This window comes from Rousettus aegyptiacus, unplaced genomic scaffold, assembly GCF_014176215.1.
Source record: "Rousettus aegyptiacus isolate mRouAeg1 unplaced genomic scaffold, mRouAeg1.p scaffold_m13_p_8, whole genome shotgun sequence".
Lineage (NCBI taxonomy): Eukaryota > Metazoa > Chordata > Mammalia > Chiroptera > Pteropodidae > Rousettus > Rousettus aegyptiacus.
Window position 1 is genome coordinate 30,247,268 of NW_023416311.1, and position 23,879 is coordinate 30,271,146.

At 37.1% G+C, this 23,879-nt stretch overlaps 1 protein-coding gene across 1 annotated transcript in view; it reads right to left on the reverse strand.

The window, feature by feature from the left end:
* Window positions 1-23,879, reverse strand: part of LOC107498118 (cytochrome P450 3A12-like) — a 38,329-nt gene that overhangs the window by 9,524 nt on the left and 4,926 nt on the right. Inside the window, 9 exon segments of the mRNA XM_036226268.1 lie at window positions 1,604-1,670; window positions 2,734-2,771; window positions 2,774-2,860; window positions 11,298-11,446; window positions 12,712-12,800; window positions 13,062-13,175; window positions 18,965-19,064; window positions 21,490-21,542; window positions 23,378-23,471. Coding sequence (XP_036082161.1) covers window positions 1,604-1,670; window positions 2,734-2,771; window positions 2,774-2,860; window positions 11,298-11,446; window positions 12,712-12,800; window positions 13,062-13,175; window positions 18,965-19,064; window positions 21,490-21,542; window positions 23,378-23,471 — 791 coding nt within the window.

The following is a 23,879-nucleotide window of genomic DNA, read 5'->3' on the forward strand; positions in this document are numbered from 1 at the left end:
TCACTGATTATGGGTACATATAGAAAGGTTTATGTTTATCGGAGCTGTGTAAATATATTGGATGTTTTTAGCTTTGTTTACTGAGAGGGTCTAGATGCAAAGAAACCCTGGTAGCAACAAGGACTCCAAAATCCCAGATTTTTATTCTAAATACCATACTTCACTAAAATAAACCAGAGCTCTTTGGTGAAATGGCTGATTCTATGAATGAGCAGGGGAAATATAGAGAAATCTGGAATGCCTTGCACTAGAAAGCAAGGAAGCATTCTCAAAATTATCGGTGAAAAAATACAGGATACTCTGTATACAATAATGGTGGATATATGTCATTATATATTTGTCAAAATCCATAGAATTTACAACACCAAGAATGAACCCTAATGTAAACTAAGAACTTTGAGTGATAATGATGTGTCAGTGTAGGTTCACTGATTATAATAAATGACCTGTGAGGGATTTTGAACGTTGGAGAGGCTGAGTATAAGTTGGTGGGGCGGGGGGGGGGGGGAGTAGGGGCGGTATGTGAAATATCTCTATCTCTTTCCCACAATTTTGCTGTGAACTTAAACTGCTCTAAAAAATAGTGATAATCATTCATCAACTCATGTTCATTGATTAGGACAAATGATCCACCCCTGTGAGAACTTTGATAGTTGGGGAGGCTGTGTATTTCTGGGGTAAGGGGTATATAGGAAATTTCTGTTCTTTGCACTTGATTTTGCTGTTAACCTAAAACTATCCTAAAATATATAATCTATAGAAAGAATAAAGAAATTAAAAACAAGAAAAGAGAAAAGAACTGAACCTCACAGCCTACTTGAAAGGGCTCCAGTAGACAAACCTGAGAGAATTTGACCATGAACAAAAGAAGAATGATGTAAGAGAGTAATTTGTAATATATGAGATCATATTCATATAAAAATAAACAAATAAATAATTAGGGAAGAATGGAAATCTCTTGCTTCTAATGGAAAATGAATTCATAAATGTAGAAGAAATGATGGAATTAGAAAGTCATTAATTTGCAACCATCACAGTAATAATGACTGCAGCCAAAAAACCATCCATAAATGATAAAAACTAGTAGGTGAGTTTGAAGAGGAACAGAATATTTACTTAGTCTCAAAGTCTTCCCCACAAGTTACTTACTAATGACAGAAAAAAAACAAAATTTCACAGTAGATTAAGCTAGTGGCCACAGTTTCAACCAGTGTTCCACATTAAGGTCACCCAGGCTGTGGCAATGTGCCTCCTGAGGTGATGAAGCCTTCATGCAAATTTCCAGGCAGAGGTTCTGATTCGGTAAGGCTGGATGAAGCCAGAGTATGGACGCTGGAAACAAGCTCCTCAGAGGTTCTGATGTAGGTGATCCACAGACCACTGACCGACTTCTAGGCATAAAATACTTGTTTATGGTTGCCCTTCAAGCTTTGAGCAAAGACAGTCATGTCTGCAAGCTTCTAGAAACTGCCACCGGCTGCCATCTATATCTGAACAAGTGCCTTTCTTCAATTTGGCAGAAATTCTTATCTGCCTAGAAATCTTCCTGCACATTTTCAGAACCACCCCCTACCACAGGCCCTCTGAAGTATGACTTGGTTACCTTTATGGGAGTCTGTTTCTTCGGAATTCTGGGAGTTAATCATCAGCTGAAGAAGATCCACTCGGTGCTGGAAGCAGAAGGAGAAATTTTAATGACAGAGAGTCACTTGTGAAGTTGGAAATAAAATAGGACTGCCACGTTTAGGCTCTTCCCGGAGAATTTGGCCCCTTTAAGTCCAGAAGTCTCACTAGTGTCCCCTGAGTCATCAGTGAACAAAACCTCCATCTACAAATCTTGGAGACCATGGTGTTTCCCTAAAAGAAATCCAGCCATCATGTCCAACTGTTCTTTGGTCCTCACTGTCTCTGATCTTCAACATTTCTGGGGTTTGAACATGGCTTCCCTGCCAAAGAGTTGCCTGCTCCCTCTCCTGTCACTCCTGCTTGCTCAGGAGAAAGTCCTGAACTTTATCCATTTTATTCCCAGTCCTTAATTCTTAACAAATGGCCACTTAGCTGAATTTCCTGACATTTGCAGAGTTCATCAGCAGCTTTTCTGTGAGAAGCTTCAAATGTCCCACTCTTACAGAATTCTGAATAATTTTCAGTGCAGTCCTAGGGTACCAGCCCTGTTCCCATGACCTTCAGACTCTTTTGTGCTAGCCACTAGTCCTCAGGAAGGCAAAGTTGGGTTAGCTAGCTGCTGCCTCAATGTTCAGAGAAGACTCCTGCCCTCCCCAGTCTCTGGGTGGGCTCCAATTTAACATAGACTATATTTCAAGTGTCCCATCAAAACTTCCATTGCAAAATGTATAAAATAAGAGACTTGGAATTGAAGTGATTCTTTGACAATTTAAGATTAGGGAATTATAAAATCAGGAAAATAATTTTTAAATAGTAATTTTTATACTTTGATCATTTATTGAAGTAAGTGGTATACTTTTTATCTCAACAATACTCATGCAGTGACATACTAATCATTGTGTTCATTATGACATTTTAAATATTGCCTTTCTGACTAATTTTCTGATTTCCTTTCCCAACCTCCAACTTCTTCATTCCCAGTAAAATGTTATAATCTCCCTCTCTAAACCCTAGAGTCTCTATCTACCTTTAAAAACAAAAGAGAAATGCACAAATTGTACATATACGACTCAATAAATTATCAAAAAATAAACACTCATATTTTACCTTTTGCTTTTCTTGCAGACGATGTTCTTTCATCTTTTTACAGTTTTTTTGAAAAAATCAGTAACTTTTTTTGGAAACAGAAATATATTTAATGCTTCAAAAACTGGGTTAAGGAATGGAAAGAGTGCTGTAAGGAAAAAGAAAAGAACAATGAAAATACAAAATGTACCTGAAAAAATAATTATTTTATTTCACAAACAGAAGAGTAAAACACACCAGGCTTCTCATCAGGAGCCATTCCTTCTACGACCTTTGCTCAGATTTACAAACCTGAGGCTGAGCAAGGGTAAGTCCACACATACTGGTCCACGTTATAGCAGTGAGTTCAATGGCCTCTTCCTTGTTGTTGGGGTGACCAAAAGAACTGGATTATGTTCCTAAACTGCTTAACCTTTTTATCTATTAGGCTAGAGTATCTTTGGATAAACCAGACACCAGAGTCTGCTATTTTAATTAATCTTGCTGTTCAAGAAATAGTAATCAGGATAAGAATAATGCAGTGTATGTCTTTCGACCACAATGCAATTAAATTAGAAATTAATAACAGTAAGAAAATTGGGAAACTCACAAAGGAACTTAATAACCAATAACTGATGGGTCATAGAAAAAATCAAAAGGGCAATTAGGAATTACTTTGAGATGAATAAAAAGGAAGACATGACATATCAAAATATGAGTGTAGCAAAAACAGTGCTCAGAGAGAAATTTATAGCTACCAATGTCTACATCTAAAAAGAACAAAGATTTCAAATCAATAACCACATTTTCTCCCTTATCACAATGAAAAAAAGAATAACAAACAAAATCAAAACCAAGCAGAAGGAAAAAAAAATACTGATAAGAGAGGAAACTAATAAAATAAAGAATAAAAAACAGTAGAGAAAAATCAATGAAATCAAAAGATTATTGTTTGAAGACATGTAGCTGAATTGAGCAAGAAAAAAGAAGAGAACATTCAAATGACTAGCATCAGAAACAAAAGAGGTGAGACAACTACCAATTAAAAAAATAAGAGTCTACAGCTATGCCACCCTAAACATGCCCGATTTTGTCTGATCTCGGAAGCTCATCAAGGTCAGGCCTGGTTAGTACTTGGATGGGAGAGCACCTAGGAATACCAGGTGCTAATGCCTAGAAAGAAATAGACAATCTGAAAAGACCATAATGAGAAAAAAGATTAAATTAGTAATTTAGAAAATACCCACACAAAAACCTCAGGTCTGATAGTATCGACGGTGAAGTCTACCAAATGTTTAAAGAAGAATGACTATCAGTTATTCACAAACTTTTCCAAAAAAAAATAGAAGAGGAGGGGGCACTTCCGAACTCATTCTACAAGACCAGTATTACCCTGATACTAAAACCAAACAAATGTTACACAGGAAAAGAAAGCCACAGACCAACATATCTTATAACTGTGGATGAACAAATCTTTAACAAAATACTAGCAAACTCAATCAAGAAACATATAAAAGGAAGTATATACCATAATCAAGTAGAGTGTATTCCAAAAATACAAGGTCGCAAAACATGCCATATTAGAATAAAAAACAAAAACCATATGATCACCTCAACAGAAGCAGAAAAGGCATTTACCACAATCCAATACCTTTTGTGATAAAAAAAAAACCTCAATGAAATAGGAATATAAGAGAATTTCTTCAATCTCATAAATGGCATCTGTGAAAAAACCGTAGCTAACACTACTTAACAGTGAAAGACTGGATCCTTTCACCTAAGTTTAGGAACAAGACAAAGATGCCTCTCTCACCACTTCTATTTACATTATCTGAGGTTCTAGCCAGAGAGGAGCAGACAAGAAAAAGAAATAAAAGATATTGATATATGAAATGAAGGAGTTAACCATCTCTATTATCAGATAACGTACTTTGCATATAAGAAATCCTAAGAAATCCACTAAAAATCTATTAGGACTAATAAACAAGTTCAATAGGATTTCAAGGTACAAGAGCAATATACAAAATCAATTGTATTACAGATTAATGGCTACCAGAGGTAAAGTGGGGAGGGGGCAGGTAGGTAAAGGAGGTCAATACTATGTGACAGAAGATTTGACTTTGGGTGGTGAACACACAATGCAATATACAGATAATGTACAATTGAATTGCTCACTTGAAATCTACATAATTTTATTAACCAATGTCACCCTGATAAATTTAATAAAAAATGTAATAATAAAATCAATTGTATTTCTATAAACTACAATAAACAATCCAAAAGTGAAATTAAGAAAATAGCGCTATTTATAACATCAAGAAGAATAGAATACTTAGAAATAAATTTAACAAAAGAAGTGCGAAACTTATACTCTGAAAACTACAAAATATTGTTGAAATAAATTTTTAAAATCTAAGTAAATAGAGAGTTCTGGTTAAGATGGTGGAGTATGTAAACACTGTGCTTGTCTCCTCCCACAACCACATTAAAGTTACAACTAAACTACAGAATAGCCATCATTGAGAGTCACCTAAAGTCTAACTGAACAAAAGTCTTATGACTAGGAACTCACAGGAGAGGCCACTTCAAGACTGGTAAGAGTGATGAAGATGCGAAACAGGCTGGTCTTACACCCGCATATGGCAGTTGAGAATAGGGAAAAATATCTCAACTACAGAGTTTCCCCTGGAAAAGTGAGTGCTCCCAGGCCCGGGGTTCCAGTGCTGGAAAGAGAAGTCCCCACGACTTCTGAATATGAAAACCAGCAGAGACTGGGGCTGAGTGAGACAAAGTGCTGGAGGAGTCCAAGGTTCTTCTCATAAAGGGCCTCACATGAACCTACTCAGTGACAGACTCACTTGCTCTGAGATCCAGCTCTGGGACAATAGCTTGAAAGGTGCCAGGGACATATGGGTAGGAAGCAAATTGTCTGGCTTCAGAGCAAGGGCTGGAGGGGCAGCCTTCTCTCAGACAGAAGTGCTGGCAGAGGGTATTGTTCTTTTGATGAGCTCTCCCCCGCCTAGCTTTCAGACCAAGTGGCCACCATATCTGAGTCTCAATCAACTCAGCTAACACTGTTTGCCCTACCCTGGTGATTGCCTGAGACCCCACACCTCCCAGCATGGATGCCCACCCAAATTTCTTCCAGTAGCTTTTCCATACAAGTGGCCTGTCTTGGCTCATGCTGTAAACTTTCCTAAAATATTTCAAAGATTCACAAGCAGCATCTGGCCTCAGCATACCCCATATGTCTTGCCGAGCAGCCAAAGCCTGGCATTAGCGGCAGCCAGCCTCAGTTTGCAGCTTGGCCTCTCGAGGCAATTCCAAGCCCAGCTCGAGCAGTGGCCATCTTTGGATTGCTTGGTGGCTCATTCTAGGTGGCCCTGAACAGGGCACAGGCTGCATCTAAACTTGGCCTACAGCAGGGTCCCTCCCAGGAGTCCCTGGCCTGTTCACCCAGTGCCCAGCTTTGGTGAGGATGACACACACAAAGAGCAGACAGGGTAGGTACTAGAGTCCTGCTAAAACGAATCTTGCTCTGTAGGGTCAGCCCCTGCACAATAGCTCCCCCACTGGTAATGGCCTGTCATCACAACCAATCAGCCTGAATGAAAATCCCTTTCACTGACAAGCAAACAGCAATCAAAGCTCAACTACAATAGGAGGGCACACACAATCCATGAAAGGGACATATCTGGAGAACCAAACTCAGGTGACCAGGGAGACTGTACCACTGAACCCCACAGGACACCTATTATAGAAGGTCCCTCTACTAAGTCTGACAGTCCTACCTACTGCATAAAAACAAACACAGGGAGGCAGCCAAGATGGAGAGACAAAGAAATATGTCCCAAGTGAAAGAACAGAACAAAGCGCTAAAAAAAGTACTAAACATAATGGAGACAAACAATCTACCAGATGCAGATTTTAAAACACTTGTTATAAAGACGTTCAATGAATTTAGGAAAAGAATAGAGGAACTCAGTGAGAACTTTAACAAAGAGATAGAAAACATAAAAGTAGAGACAGAAAACATAAAAAAAGAACTGGTCAGAAATGAAGAATACAATAACTAAAATGAAGAATACCGTAGGAGGAATTAACAGTAGATTAGATGGAGCAGAGGATCAAATCAGTGACTGGCAGAAAACAGCCAATCAAAAGAACAAGAAAAAAAAATCCAAAAAAAAAAAATGAATATAGTTTAAGGGGCTTCTGAAACATCATCAAGCATACCAACATTAGCATCATTGGGGTACCAGAATGAGAAGAGAGAGAGCAAGGAATTGAAAACCTATTTCAAGAAATAATGACTGAAAACTTCCCTAATTGGTGAAAGAAATAGATATACAAACCCAAGAAGCACAAAGAGTCCCAAACAAGGTGAACCCAAAGAGGCCCATACCAAGGCACACCATAATTTAAATGCCAAAGGTTAAAGACAAAGTATCTTAAAAGCAGAGGAAAGAAAGCATTTAGTTACCTACAAGGGAGGTCCCATAAGACTGTCAGCTGATTTTTCAATAGATACTCTGCAGGCCAGAAGAACTGGCAGGAAATAGTCAAAGTAATGGGAAAAAAGGACCTACAACCAAGATTATTCTACCCAGCAAAGCTATCATTCAGAATTTAAGGGCAGATAAAAAGTTTCACAGATAAGAGAAAGCTAAAGGGATTCATCAATACCAAGCCAGTATTATAGGAAATATTGGTTGGACTTCTTTAAGAAGAAATAAAAAGAAAAAAAGAAAAAAATTATGAATAATAAAATGGCAATAACTACATAGCTAGCAACAATTACTTTAAATTTAAATGAGCTAAATGCTCCAATCAAAAGATAGGGTGGCTTAATGGATAAGAAACAAGATTCTTATATATGCTGCCTACAAGAGACTTACTTCATACTGAAATACACACACAGACTGAGAGTAAAGGGATAAAAAAAAGATGTTTTATGAAAATGGAAACAAACAAAAAAACTAGGTAGCAATACTTATACAAGACAAAATAGAATTTAAAACAAAGGCTATAGGAAAAGACAAAGAAGGACCCAGTAATCCCAATTCTGGGTATTTATTTGAGGAAACCCAAAACACTACTTTGAAGGGATATGTGAATCCATATGTTCATTGCAGCATTATTTACAATAATCAAGATATGGAGATCACTTAGGTGTCTATCAATAGATGAATGGATAAAAAACAGTGGTACATATATATAATGGAATGTTACTAAGCCATAAAAAAGAAGGAAATTTTGTCATCTGCAACAACATGAATGGACCTTGAGGGTATTGTTCTGAGTGGAGTAAGTCAGACAGAGAAAGACAAATGTCATGTGGAATCTAGAGAATAAGATAAAACAAGTGAGCAACAGAAAGAAACTCATATTTACAGAAAGCATTTTGAAGGTTGTCCAGCTGGAGGGTGGTGGATTGGTGAATATGAGATTAAGAGGTACAAATTGGTAATTACAAAATAGTCATGGGGATATAGAGTATAACATGGGGAATATAGTCAGTAGTATTTTAATAACTATAAACGGTGTCAGATGGTTGTGGGATTTATCAGGATGACCACTTCATAAGTCATATAAATGTCTAATCACTGTGTTTTATACCTGGAATTAATATAATATTGTATGTCAACTATAATTAAAAAATGAAAATATAAAAACTTTTAAAAATCTAAGTAAATGGAAAAACATTCATGTTCTTGGATCAGAAAACTTAATATTGTCAAGAAAGCAATACTCTCCAAATCAATCTACAGATTTAATGCATTTTCTATAAGAATTCTAGCTGGTTTCTTTGTTGAAACTGACAAGCTAAATTTAAAATTCTTATGAAATTGAAAGTGACTCAGAATAGCCAAAACAAATCTGAAAAAAAAGGATTAAAGTTGTAGAATTCGCATTTTCCGCTTTTAAAACTTACACAAATCTATAATAAACAAGGCAATGTGGTACTGCCATAAGGACAGACATATAGATCAAAGAAATACAATTTAGAGTCCAGAAATAAACCCATGTGCATATAGTCACCTAAATTTTGAAAAGGGTTCGAAGACTATTCAGTGAGAAAAAATGGCCTTTCCAATAAATGGTGCTGGGACAACTGGATAGCCACATGCAAAAGAATGAAGTTGGACTCCTACCTACATCATAGACAAAAACAGTACTAAAATGGATCAAAGAACTAAAAACAAACAGTAAAACTCTATACTCTTAGGAGAAAATCAAGGAATAATTATTCATGACAGATTTGGCAATGGATTTTTTTAAATAATATCAAAAGCAGAGGCAATAAGGAAAAACATATAAATTGTACATCATCAGAATTAAAAATGTGTCCTTTAAAAAATACTATCAAGAAATTGAAGAGACACCTACAGAGTGAGAAAAACTTTTCAGATCATATATTTGATGAAGAATTTTTATCTAGACTAGGTCAAGAACTCCTACAATGCAACAACAAAAAGACAAACAACCCAACTATACATGAGCAAAGAATTTGAATAGACATTTATCTAAAGAAGTTATAAAATGGTCAACTGACATATAAAAAGTTGCTCAATATCATTAGTCTCAGGGTAATGCAAATCAAAACCATGAAGAGATAACACTTGATACCCACTAGAATGGCCATAGAATTACCATATGTCACAGCAATCCCTCTTCTAGGTAACTAGCCCAAAAATTCAAAAACATTTATCTGTAAAGATATATGCAACCCAGTGTTAACTGCAGAACTATTTATGGTGGCCAAGACATGGAAACAACCAAAATGTCCTTCAATAGATGATTGGATAAAAAAAAAAAGAAGTGATACATATATACAACAGAATACTACTCAACCATAAGAAAAGATGAAATACTGCCATTTATGACAACATTGATGATCTTGAGATAATCATGCTAAGTGAAATAAGTCTGACAGAAAATGTTGAGAATCACATGATTTCACTCATATGTGGGATATAAAACTAAAAGCAACAAATGAGCAAGACAAAAAAAATACTCATAGACACAGACAACAGTTTCATAGTTAACAGAGGGAAAGGGGAGAAGGGGGAAAGTAGATAATGGTAAAGGGGATCAAATATATGGTGCAGAAGGAGATCTGACTTTGGATGGTGAACACACAATTATTATACAGATGGTGTGTGATTGAATTAAACACTTGAAACCTACATAATTTTATTAACCAATGTCACCTCAATAAATTTAATTTTTTAAAAAGATAGAAAATGTTGACCAAGTGTTGGTGAGGATGCGGAGGAATTGGAACCTTCATACATTACTGGTGGGAATGTAATATGATGTAGCTAATGTATGGGGAAATTTTGGCAGTTCATTAATAAGTCAAACACAGAATTACTATATAATTTAGAAATTTCACCCCTTTGTTAAATAAGTGCAACCAAAAGAAACTGAAAAGAACTGAAACAGGTATTAAAACAAAAACCTGTACATGAACATTTATAGCGGCACTATTCACAATAGCCAAATGGCGGAAACAACCCAAATGTCCATCAACTGATGAATGGATAAACAAAATGGAGACTTTCAATACAATAGAGTATTACTTGGATATAATAGTACATGAAGTATTGAAACATGCTACAACATCAATGAACCTTGAAAACATTATGCTAAATGAAAGAAGCCAGCCACAAAAGACCACATATTATGTGATTCCATCTACATGAAGTGTCCAGCATAGGCAAATCTATAGAGACAGAATGTAGATTAGAGATTTGCTTAGGGCTAAAGAGAATAGGAAGTGCAAGTTAAAAGCTACAGGGTTTCTTAGTAGACAAAAACATTCTAACAGTTGATATTGTGATGGCTGCATATATCTTCGAATGTACTAAAAACTTTTTTCAGTTTTATTGAGTTCTAGTTGACACAGAGAACTGTAGAAGCTTAAGATATACAGCATAATGACTTGACATACATATATGGCAAAATAATTGCCACAATAAGCTTAGTTAACATCATTCATCTTATATAGTTACAAAGTCTTTTTTCCCTTGTTATCAGAAATTTTAGAATCTAAACTCTTATTTATCTTATAATTGAAAGTTTGTACCTTTTGACCAACTTCATTCAATTTCCCCAATTTCAAGTCCTGCCTCTGATAACCACAAACCATTTCTTGTTTTCATATAAGTTTGGATATTTTTTGGATTCCACATACAAGTGAGATCATATAGTATTTGTGTTTCTCTGTATGATTTATTTCACTTATCATAATTCTCACGAGGTACATCAATGTTGTCACAAATGACAGGATTACCTCCTTTTTATGGCTGAGTAGTATTTCATTGAGTGTGTGTGAGCTGTGTATTTTATTTTCTTTATCCATTTATCTGTCAATGGACACTAGGTTTTAAAAAAGATTAAATTGTACATTTTAAATGAATAAATTATGTACTATGAGAATTATGTCTCAATATGCTTTTATAGAAAGACAGACAGACAGACAGAAAGAAAGAAAGAAAGAAAGAAAGAAAGAAAGAAAGAAAGAAAGAAAGAAAGAAAGAAAGAGAAAGATAGATTAATTGAAGGAGGGAGGGAGAAAGAAAAAATAGTAATCTACATACTTATTAAGAGAATGAATGGGTCAAAGAAATGAAATTTTAACAGCTCCTTGATATTTTCCACAACGGGATCTTGTGGGTTGTTGAGAGAATCGATGTTCACTCCAAAAGATGTGCTAGTAATCACATCCATGCTGTATGCCCCAAATATGCTGAGTAGAAAAAGAAAGACGAGGATAATTAAAATCAGCACAACTTTGCTCTCCTTATTGAACAGATGCAGCAAGAAGAGCATGTAAATGCATATGCTCAGGCAAAGACACGAAAAGGGCCACACACTTTCAAAACCATCTGCTGGATCATCTGAAGAGTTTATGAGGTGCCAGGGATATCGCTGGCCCTGTGCTGGGGGTGATGGGGACACGGAGGCAAGATAGACCCACTTGCAAGCACAAGGAGATCAGTCACAAATGGATGGAGACCCATAACCAGGCGAATGACAGTAGTGTGGGCACTAGTAGTTGTACTGTATCTGAGCAGGACAAAACGAACTCATCCTAGTGGAGTCAAGAAACATGACATTGATCTGGGTCCTGCCTCCCCAGAGCGTCTATGCTCAGAGCTGATTGCTCTTCAGCACATCACAGAACAGCAGCACCCTCTTCTGAGTTGCCAGCTGTTGCCAGCAACACCATCCCTCTTTCTCCACACCCCCGCCATGGCTCCTAAAAGACCCACTCTCCTCAACTCCAGTGATTTGAGGTTCCTGTGAGGGCAAACTCATTTCTGTAAAATGTGAGAACTAAGAATGTCCCTAGTTTTAAAAAAATAATAAAGCTCTCCAAAATTGATTTGGGGGAATCCCACAGGCCAGTGATCATGTGTTCTCAGTTTTCTCAATTTACATCTGTTGTTCCTGCGTAACTGAAAAATATCTTACTTTAGACAAGAAATGATACGGTCACCTTGCCCAGAGTCTGCGCAGGACATTCTCTTTTTTGAGACTAAAGAAAGGAGAAGTGGTGGTAAGACTTAATGTTTCATATTTTGCTGGTATCCCCAGCAAAATCACGAAGGGGTTTAAGGGGCTCCAAGTTCTACATTATAACTTTCCTGCCCCACCCACTTCCCACCAGTATGTGCCAAGTTACTTCCCCTACTCTATATATCAAAATTGTGGTACGATCACATTTCTTCTTAAACTGTGGATTTTTCGTCTTCCAGAATATCCAAGGTGACAATTATGCAGAAAAATGTATCTTGGCTCATGTACACAGGAGAAGACGTTTCTCTAGTGGCTGTCCTGCTTTTTTCGGTGAGTCATCTCTTCTTGGGTGGCCCACCGGCATTGTAATACTACACACCTATTTCTGTTTGGTCATTAAAGTAAGTTGACAGTGGGAATTTCAGCTTCATGGCAGGCAGCTGGAGGATCTCGTGACAGAGCTTAGAACCCAGTGGCTGCACCCTTACTTACTCTTTCAAGGAGATGGGCTTGCCTTTCTCTGCTTCCTTCCTCAGGTTTCTCACCAACATATCTCCATAGTGGCTAATGATGGGGAACATCTAGACACAAAGTATAATAGCAGTTAAAGTTAAGTGCCAAGACTCAAGTCCTAAAAGGACCTGGATTTCACAAGCATGCAGCAGCAAGTGATATTTTATAATGAATCTTATAATGTCACTTTTAGGACAGAAAATACAAGACCATTTTTGAGAAGCTCAAATTTAGCAGGCTACCTCTTGGAAAGAAACTTTTATTTTCTACCTATCCCCAGATGCTTTTATTTTTTTTGAGTTTCTAATTGAACATCTTTATGTTTTTACCTCTTTGAGCTTTCCAGTGGTAAAGGTTGGAGACAGCAATGTTCGTATTCTCTTCCAAGTTTCATCCTCAGACAGGGAGATGGCACTTTTCATAAATCCTAGTAGACTTGCAGACTAGAGTTAAAAGCATAAGACATTTTGCCCTACATAAGTTTTGAGGTCTCAATAATTGTATATTTGTTAAATGGACATCAATTATTCAACAAATATTTAATGACTCTCTACTTAGTAGCAGGCCCTATGCTACATACTCAATAAATACTTATCCTAAATGTTTAGAGTTCCGTCATGGTGGAGGACACACCCAGACACTTGATATGGTATCCAGCCTTTGTATTCCAATCTCTTTTTAAATGCAAATGAAACTTCTCTTTCAGGGGTATAGATAGGAATAAAATCTAGTACATCCTCCAGGGCTGTGGAGAACTGAAAGGGCTGCTGACAGACAGCAGATAGCCTTGGCAAACTGTATGTTGCCTCGAATCAGTTCTATATTTACTTATATCTCCAACATGAGCAACGGGAAAAAGGGATGCATCATATGGTATTATATATATATATATATATACGCACACACACACACACACACACACACACACACACACAATAGCAGTTAATACTTATAAGGAATCTATTTGTTTTCTGGAAAAAAAAAAGATACAATTACATTGAAATCCTTTTCCCTTATATTTCTTTACCAGCTTGGGACTGGTCTATCAAACCAACCTGCTTGAGACTCTTTCATCTTCTAACACTATATTTTGTTTTAAAATAGGTGTCTCCAATATACATTCATGATATAAACTCACCAACTGGACAGAGAGGAAAACTTCCTCAAATTGTTAAAATGCATCTACAAAAATAACCTCCTATAGCTAATGTCACATTTAATGATGAAAACCTGGAGGGGCATCACCAAGATACTAGAGTAGGAGACTCTAGCCTCCATCATCCCACAAACAACAATGAGACAGCTATCCACAAACAAATATAGATCTAGGAGAGCGCAGGAGTTTACTTAAGAAGATCGGCAACAGAGTGAAGCAAAAAACCTGAAAAGAACTATATAAAGTGAATAGGAAGAAGGGTTTAATTTTGCCTGCATTATCCCATTTGTCAGGCCAGCAATGCTCAATGCCAAGAGGGAACTCCACAGCCTGTGAGACTCCTCTTTGCTGAGTAAAAAACAACTGGGTGAGCGACAATTTCCCCCAGCCTTTCAGGGCACAGCACAAATGACCTGCTTTGGTTTCACTACACACACCATGTAGCATAGATAAAAAATCTAGAAGTAGCTAAGAACAAAGAAGAGAAGTGACCGCCGGTATCAGCTATGTGGCAGGAATGACCCTGCTTTTCTGTGTCCTCTGTAAAAGACCCAAACAGTCTTTGCTGCTGAAGAAACCAACAGCAATGCAGATACTGTGAACCCCCTGAAGATTTTGCTACTTGACAGCCCCAGATGTTTTCACTTTTGCAGACTTCAGGTGCCTAGTCCTACCTTACCACACTCCACCCCCACCAGAGCTGCCCCAACTAGTACCACCACTAACACCGTTAGCCTTAGGATCTATACCAGCAGCCAGCTTTGACCTCTGCAGCTGGGTATGTATATAACACCAAACTGGGCTCTTGTAGCTCCACAGGTGCCTGGAGTCAGTTCTGCCTCCTGTTAGTGGTTAAACTGCCATATGTGCCCACAGCTAATTCCTGCAGCCACATACCTGCACAGCTTCAGCCTCAACTTCATTCACTAGGCCCCACTGTTGTCCATGTTCCTGTAGGTTGCTGATATAGCCATATGAGTGCACACTGACAACTAGGTACTCTAAGCTACTTCTGTGCTCATGCTAACAGTTGGCCCTATTCCTTGCCATTTGACATGTGTGCCTACAGTTGGTCCCCCCAAATTTGCATACCACCAGCTTTTGCCATCACTGCTGCCTGCCTTGGTCCCTCACCACTTGACCGGCTGATGCTGTTGAATATCCTAACAGCCCTTACAACTGCCATAAACCCTCCACAGCTCTTGCTGCCAAAGATCATATAGTTGGTGATATTGTGGACCCAGCTACCAGACCAACATTACCACCCAGCCCTGGAGTCACCACCCACTGGCACCCATCACCACTAGACTGAGGGCCATGGCACACTCCAGTATGCTCTGATTCACAAGTAAAGGTTTTTCCTTACTGAATTTAGTTGATAAAGTTTATGAGTGGTAATTGCTTCTTTAAATGCACATATACCATTGCAAGACTACAGTAATCACAAAGAATCGAGGAAACATGATACCACCAAAGGAACACAATAAAATTCTAGTAACAGACCCCAAAGAAATGGAGATCATGAATTGCCCTGACAAAGTAATTAAAATACTTGTTCTAAAGAAGCCCAGAGAGCTAAAGAAACATAGATAAAATAAATTTAATAAGATCATTTGGTGTCAGAGTCTCCAATTCTTCATGATCCCCGTAGTCTCACAATGGTTTCTGTGCATTTTATTAATCGATTTTACCTCAATAAATTTAATTCTTGAAAAATTTAACAAAATCAGAAAAAATTACCAAAAAAGGTTCAACAAAGAGATATAAAATGTGAAAATAATAAAATAAAATTTTAAGCTGAGGAATACAATGACCAAACTACAAAATGCAACAGAAAGCTCTAAGATCAGATCCAGTCAACTATAAAAAGAGTCAGTGAACTCAAAGACAAATCATTTAAAAGTAACCAGTCATAGCAGGAAAAAAATAAAGAATGAAAAACAATGAAGAAGGCCTACAGGGCCCATGGGATACCATCAAATGAAATAATATTTGCTTTATGAAAATCCTAGAAGGAGGAGAGACAAAGGGGCAGAAAGTTTATTTTTAAAATAATTGCTGAAATTTTCCAAATTTGTAGAAATATATAGAAATCCTAGTTATGAACCTCTAAGGTCCTCAATAGGTTGATCTAAAAAGAACTCACCATTGGGGTGGCTCCATAGTGTAGTGGTTAGCACGTCTGCTTTACACACTGAAGGTTCTGGGTCCGTTCCCCAGGTGGAGCTACAGACCAGGCCCGCCGGGGTGTGACAGGCCCCAGGTGCACACCACGAGCATGTGGGAGGAGATGCCCCACCTTCAGAGATCCAGTTCTTAAGGGGAAAATGGCAACGTCAATAGGTCAAAGGTGGAAATAGGGGGTGGGGGAGTTAAAGAGGGGGAAAAAATTAAAAAGACTTTCCCAAGATACATTATAATAAAACTGTTGAAAATCATACAAAGAGAGAATCTTGAAAACAGCAAGAGAAAAAGAGCTCATCATATATGAGCTCATAAGGCAATCAGCAAATTTCTTGGCAGAATCCTTCAAGGCCAGAAGACGGTGGAATGACATATTCAACATGCTAAATTTTAAAAAAAATTACCAACCACGAACACTTTACCCGACAAAGTGGTCCTTCAGAAATAAGGGTGAGGTGAAAACATTTCCAAACATATAAAAGTGAAAAGAGTTCATTGCACTAGAACTGCTTTAGAAGAAAAGATAAAAGGAGATCTTCGAGATGAAAACAAAGAACACTAATTAGTAATATGAAGTCACATGAAAGCACAAAACTCACTGGTGAATGTAAATATATAGTCAAACTCAAAATACAGTAATATTTTAATAGTGGTGTGCAAATCACTTATGACTTTAGTGTAAAGGTTAAAAACAAAATGTTTAAAAATAACTAGAGCTCAAATAATTTGTTAATGAATCTACAATACAAAAGTATGTAAATAATGACATTAAAAACATAAAAGGGGCAGTAAAAGCATTTTGTTTTGAATAGAACAAAGTTAAGTTGTTCTTAGTTTAAAATAGACTATTATATATGTAAAATATTTTATATAAGCCTCTTGGTAATCACAAAGAATAACCTATTGAAAAGAGAAGAGAAAGGGATCAAAGCATATACTAGAACATATCAAATTCCAAAGAAAGAGAGGAAGAAGGAACAAGGAATCTATGACACATCTGGATTATCAAAATGGTAATTGTAAGTACTGACCTATCAATAATGAATGGATAAAGAAAATGTAGTGTGTGTGTGTGTGTGTGTGTGTGTGTGTGTGTGTGTAAAATAGAATTAAATTCAGGCTTTAAAAGAATGGAAATCCTGCCCTTTGTGACACCATGGATAAATCTGAAAGACAACACGCTAATTGAATTAAGTCAGACACAGAAAAATATCACATGACATCACTTATATATGGAATCTAAAGAAAAATAGTTAAACTCATAGTAACAGAGAAATATTTATTTATAAGATGAATAAATTCCAGAGACCTAATAGACAGCATGGTGACTATAGGCAATAATACTATACTGTATACTTGAAATTTGCTAGGACTATAGATCTTAGTGTTCTTACCACACACCAAAAAAAAAAAAAAAAAAAAAGTGACTACGAGAGGTGATGGATATTTTAATTCGTTTGAGGGAATCATTTTATAATGTATGCATATATCAAAATGTCACATCATATACTCAAATACATACATTTTTATCTGTCAAAAATAAATCTATAAAAATTTCAAAACAGAGAAAGATTGAATACTTCCCCCTAAGATCAGGAATAAGGCAAAAATCTCCATTCATACCACTCTTATATAACACCTTACTGGCAGTCCTAGCTAGTGCAGTAAGAGGACAAAAGAAAAAGAAGAAATAAAAGGCATACAGATTGGAAAGAAAAAATTAAAAGTGTCCCCATTTTCAGTGACATGATTGTCAATGCAGAAAATCTCGAGGAATATAAAAAGAAAACCTCAAGAACTAATACATGAGCTCAGCAAGATTGTAGAATACAAGATCAACACATAAAAATCAATCGCATATCTATAATAACAATGAATATGTAAAAACACAATACCATTTACAACAGTCACTCCAAAGAAAATGAAATACGATAGGTGTAAATTTAACAAAACCTGTATAGGATTTCTACACTGAGAACTAAAAAATATTGGTGAAAGAAAGTAAAAAAAATCTAAATAAATAATATAGTATATTCATAAATTGAAAGACTTGACCCTAGTAACAATATAGATTTTCTCCAAATAGATCTACATGATTAATTTCATTCTTAAAAAAATCTCAGCAGTTTTTTTTTTATAAACATAGATGAGCTTATTCTAAATTTGTCTGAAAGGCAAAAGACATAGAATAGCTAAAACAATTCTGGGGAAAAAATGGTGGGAGGATCATTGTACACACTAAAAAAAGAAACTTGACCTAAAACTCACACCTTATACAAATACAAATATTAACACAATATGGTTCACAGGCTTAAGTATAAAACATAAAACTATATAACATTTAAATAGGAGAAAATATTCAGGACCTAGTGCCAAAGGGAAAGTTTTCAGATTTGGCATTAAAGACACCATCCATTTCAAAAACTGATAAATGAGCTTCATCAAAATAAAATTTTAGAAAGGTTTGCTCTGCCCAAAACCCTGAAAAAGGAAAGGATGAACTACACACTGTGACTATAAAGAATAGTAAGAGGGAGCCTTAAGGAAATGGGACAGCTCTGTATATTGATTGTGGTGGTAGTTACATAAATCTACATATATGATAAATTTTTATAGTGCAGCACTCACATATATACAAATGACTGCCCATAAAACTAATAAAATCTGAATAAGCTCTGTGGGTAGTACCAATGTCAATTTCCCGTTGTGCTATTATACTGTAGTTATATAAGGCATTACCATTGGGGGAAACAGAATGAAAGGTACATGCCATGGGATGCCCTCTGCCCCCAAATATTTTTTGGTAACTTCCTGTTTACCTTTTATTATTTCAAAATTAACCATTAAAAATAAATAAATAAAATTTTAAATTAAGAAGAAATAGATGCTTACCCGCCGGTTTGAGAACACAGAATAACATTCTTTCACTAGTACTGTTTTGATCATGTCTGGATCTGTGATAGCCAACACAGGCTGTCGACCATCGTAAAACCTGCATTGGGAAAACAAAGCCGATTAATTTTAACAAGACAGTTTCTGCAGCTGAGGTCACTCTGGAAGTCCAGACTTTTCATTCAATATTACATAATTCATATTTCTAGAGATCATGGTTAGTAATAACATTAGAACCTTTGTTGAGTGTAGGTGGTGTATAAATGGGTATTTCCTATACCACTCTTCATAATTTTTTGTATGTTTAAAAATATTTCATTATCAAAAAGGAAGTTAGGCTAGTAAATCATTGAAGGCAAGTAAATTATCTGGGAACAGGAAAAAAAATAGAGTCCACCTATTCAGTCATTAAAAAATATACTTTTGAAATATAGCAAAAACCTGAAAAATGCATGATTTCATGTTAGATGAAAATTGCAGACATACTGATAACAAATATGTACAAATGTGTCTGCAAATAAAAAATATTTAGAATGCTATAAAATATATAGTAAGAATATGCCCTGTTTTCTAAAATTGTACCAGTTTATAATTTCTTAACAGGAAATATTATTTTAACTATTAAAGAGAAGTCCCGAGCAGAATCAAAGTTAGGAAAATTTTAAAGACAGGGACAAAAGGAATTTAAAAATGCAGAAGAGCATGTATAATTCATTTAAAAGTTTTCTTCTTTTCATTATCTATATTTAGATATATGTGGATCCCCAATGTGCCTCAGGCTCCATGCAGGTGACAATATTAGCAGCAGGGCAAGCCGACCTTTCACATGTGTACCACAGAAAGCTGACTCTTTCTACATGATACATCTTAATTTCACTTGATCTCCTGACGGCTTAAATGTAAGTTTTATTATATTGTCCACGGGTATTTTATTTTTTACTCTAAATCATTTGCATTGCCTAAAACAAAAAGGAAGATTTTCCACAAGGCTTACCTATTCTCTGACTTTGGAGAGGAATTTTATATGGTTTTGGGATCACAAATAAAAATGGAAGAACACCAGTGCATTTAATGCTGTCCATTTAAAAAAAAAAAGTTCTAAAACTGAGAGGGTTTAAATGGGTGTAGAGTACATTTAGTGCAGTGATATAAGTTATTGAGGTGGCACTTAGAAGACGAGAAGTATGGAGAGGTGAAGCCTTCTCCCACTTGCTTTTATCATACAAGCACCCTGCTACACCTCCCCCGCTGCTCTCACTAAAACACCAGACGCTCCAAAGAGAAACAGCAACTGCAACTGCCCGAGGTAACTCTGCAAAATCCTCAAGTCCATTAGCCCGCCAGGAAACAGAGAGGTTTAGAAATATCCTACATCTCACATGGAAGTAACCGAAGTGTCCTATGATAGATGATTGGCTAAAGAAGCTGTGGTACATATGTACAATGGAATATTACTGAGCCATAAGAAGAGATGAAATACAGTCTTTTGCGACAACATGGGTGGACCTCGAGACAATCATGCTAAGCGAAAAAACCAGACAGAAGAAGTTGAAAATCACATGATATCACTTATTTGTGGGATATAAACCTAAAAGCAACAAATGAACAGGACAAACAGAGACTCATGGACATGAACAATGGACTTTTGGTTACCAGATGGTAGGAGGTGGGGGAGGAGGGGAGAGGGAGATGGGCTAAAGGGGGTCAAATATATGGTAGTTGAAGGAAACTGGACTTTGCGTGGTAAACACACAATAGAATACATAGATGCCAAATTATAATGTACACCTGAACATTGTATAATTGTATTAACCAATGTTACCCCAATACATTAATAAAGATACATACATACATACATATACATACATACAAAAAATCAGTATACTAGAGTAGATAAACAATACTTGTATAAACTAAATTTCCATTGGAAAACCTTAGCTTAAAATTAAAAAATAACAGAACCCACACTGTGGAGAAAGTAAAAAAGGCTGAGCAGAAATGGTTTACTATTCTGTTTACCTTGGTTTACTATTCTGTTTACCTAAAGCCACAGCCATTTTCCAAAAGGACATATAAATCAAATTTTAATTTAAAAATGTTTGGCTTTTAAGTAACAGTGATTCATGTGGAAAGGGGGAATGACATGCATTTATGAGCTTATATTAGAAGGGTCTGAAATAATGCATTTTACCCAATTAAAGGTGACCCAAGGAAGAGAAAATGGAGAAGAGGGGATAATGAGGCCCTGGACAGAGAGTGATGCTAGGAGTCCCTAGACCATCAAAGTCTGGACAGCAGTGCTAACCTGCAACTCTACAGCTGGATTCAGATTGCACACCGAACACCTGGTGACCTATCAGATTCCTGGTGGGACAAGCTTCCAAAGCCTTTGTAATAGGTGGCTTCATTCTAAGAGGCTTTGGTCTGAGACTGTGTTCCACAAAAAGGGTGGGGTAGGGGGAGGTGGGGAAGAGGGCTTCATCAGAACAGCAAGTATGTCCAGCGAAAGTTTCCAGAATACTCACCCCCAAATATTTCCATACTCTTTATAACATTTCTTGTCAAAATCCCATAAACCCTACAAGGAGAAACAAAATTAGATTATTACTCTAAATGTGCTAAACTGTACCTCTAATTGAGACAAAAATTACTCGAATCTCTTAAAATCAGACTTCCTGTCTTGCACTGGCAGATAGAGGGAAGCCTTATTCGGAGGTGTCTTGGAGAACAGATGGAAAACAGAGGAGAATGTTGAAATGGAGAATTTAAAGTCAGTCTTGAATTTTCTCCAAGTGGCGTAGATACTGAACCACTTACCCCTTGTCTATGATACTGAGTAACTGCTTGTCTTTCTGAAGGGTTTTGGATGTGCCTGCATTGTTTCTAAAATCTCATAAATCCCTGGATTGTTGCCTCCATGGACATTGAAAACGGAAGTCGAGGGACACTAGGAATAACCTGCACACTCTTTCATCTCCTGGTTAAGGATTCTTTTCGTTGGTCTCATGAGCCACCTCTAGAATTCTAACAGAATTAGTAAGTTGAAGATACCAGTGACCTCTTTTAGTCTAGCAGAATTAAACAAGTCTAAGACATGTTTGTTGAGAGAGATATTGAGTGAGGGAATGACTAAATGACAAAGTCGATTTGCCTTCCAGTTTTCCAGCTCAGAACAGAAAAGACAGGGAGGTGGCACCCTCCACCAGGGCAGAGCAGATCAAGACACTTTCTCTGAGTTTTACTTCTGTAACTTAAAAAACAAATCTTCCTGTAGCTGTTTCATGTACGATCTGTGATGTTTTAACCATATAAAAGAAAGTGCTAGAAATGTGGTCTTGGGGTGTATCTATAAAGAGGTGATTTGAGAAAGGTGGAAAAAATTATTGCTATTTCAGAAGGGAAAAGGTGTGGGATCTACTTAGACTAATAGGGGCACTGAAGACCTCAGGAGAATTAGGATCTGAGAAACAAGCCTCTGGTCTGCGGGAAAGGAAATCTGACGTAGAGAGCAGTCTTTATGCAAGACTCTGCCTGCTGGCCACCCAGACATGAGCTTATAACCTTCTGTCCATGCATCAGGACATGGGGAAGTACCAGGGTTGGATTAACCACAAAGGTACACCATAATTCACAGTCATGTGTCACCTAGTACATTCCATTAGGGCAAACTAAATTTTTAATAATGTTGTCGAATCTCCTTTCTAGTGATTTAGTATAGTAATTCTGTTTTCTTTTTTAAAGAAAAAAATGCAGAACTCATTTATAGTTTAAATAGTCAATAGGTGGCCACCATCTTGTCAGTTATACACACTCCCTGCTCGGACTCACCCATAGGGTGCTGCCTCTGAGGATAAAGATGTAGAGCTGAAAGCTTTTGTTCCATCTCTCGAGTCCCCCAAAATCATCATGGGCAGCAAAGGATGAGTTAGGCCCATGGAAATAACGGCAGAATTTAGCAATTCTTAAGAGAATTCAAGAACGTCTGTGCAAATTACCCGATGGTGAACACTTGAGTTGCCTGATACTCTGAAGTTTCAAAGCTATCCATGAGGAAGGGAAAAAAAGTGAGGGCTACCAGGAGCCTCTACCTTCTTGGGACTCTGCATCTGGCAGAAAGAAAATCCTCACCATGATGCTCACAAGTTGAAACATCAAGTCCTGTACTGAATCAGCCAGAGGGTTCTCTGTCCTACTGAAGCAAAACCTGAGGCTCCTAACAGTAATAGAGCCCTGGGGTAAACCTAGCCCAGTGCTGAGTCGGGCATGTGATGCCCCTTGTTGAGTGGGGCATATGAAGCCCTTTCTGGAACAGGAAGCCTCAGAACTTCCTCCTGAGGAGTGCATTTTTACTATGGAACTCCGCTGGGATTTGCAACCATAAGATACAAAAGAGGGAGTTCAAACAACACTCACCTTTCGATAGGACAGAATAGTTCCAAAAAAAGGCAGAGGTGTAGGCCCGGGAATTCCCAGCTTCTTAAATATTCCATGTGTATAGGTCCCATATCTACAAAGCAAAAGAGATTGCCAGGTCACAGGGATTATGCGATAGATGCTGGTGCTGGCCAGTCACTGACTCAGAACCAGAAGTGTCAATCTAGGGAGGTACCATGTAGACGATAAATAATAACAGCAACTCCAACAGCAATAAGTACATCCACTTATCATCTCCTTTCCCACCTCAACTGTGAGACCTTGAGAAAGTAATGACAATTAGCTTAAAGGAGCTGAAGACTTCGGGGTCCCAATCCTAGAGCGAATACTTGATAAATGTTTCCAAATTGGAGTGCTCCAGGGGTTCGGTCTGGAATTCTTCCAGGAAATACACTCATGACTTATACTAAGTTGACTCTTCCATGATTTTGGAGATTCTTATTCTAGGTTTAAAAAATGGGGCGGGGGGGGACATATTCTG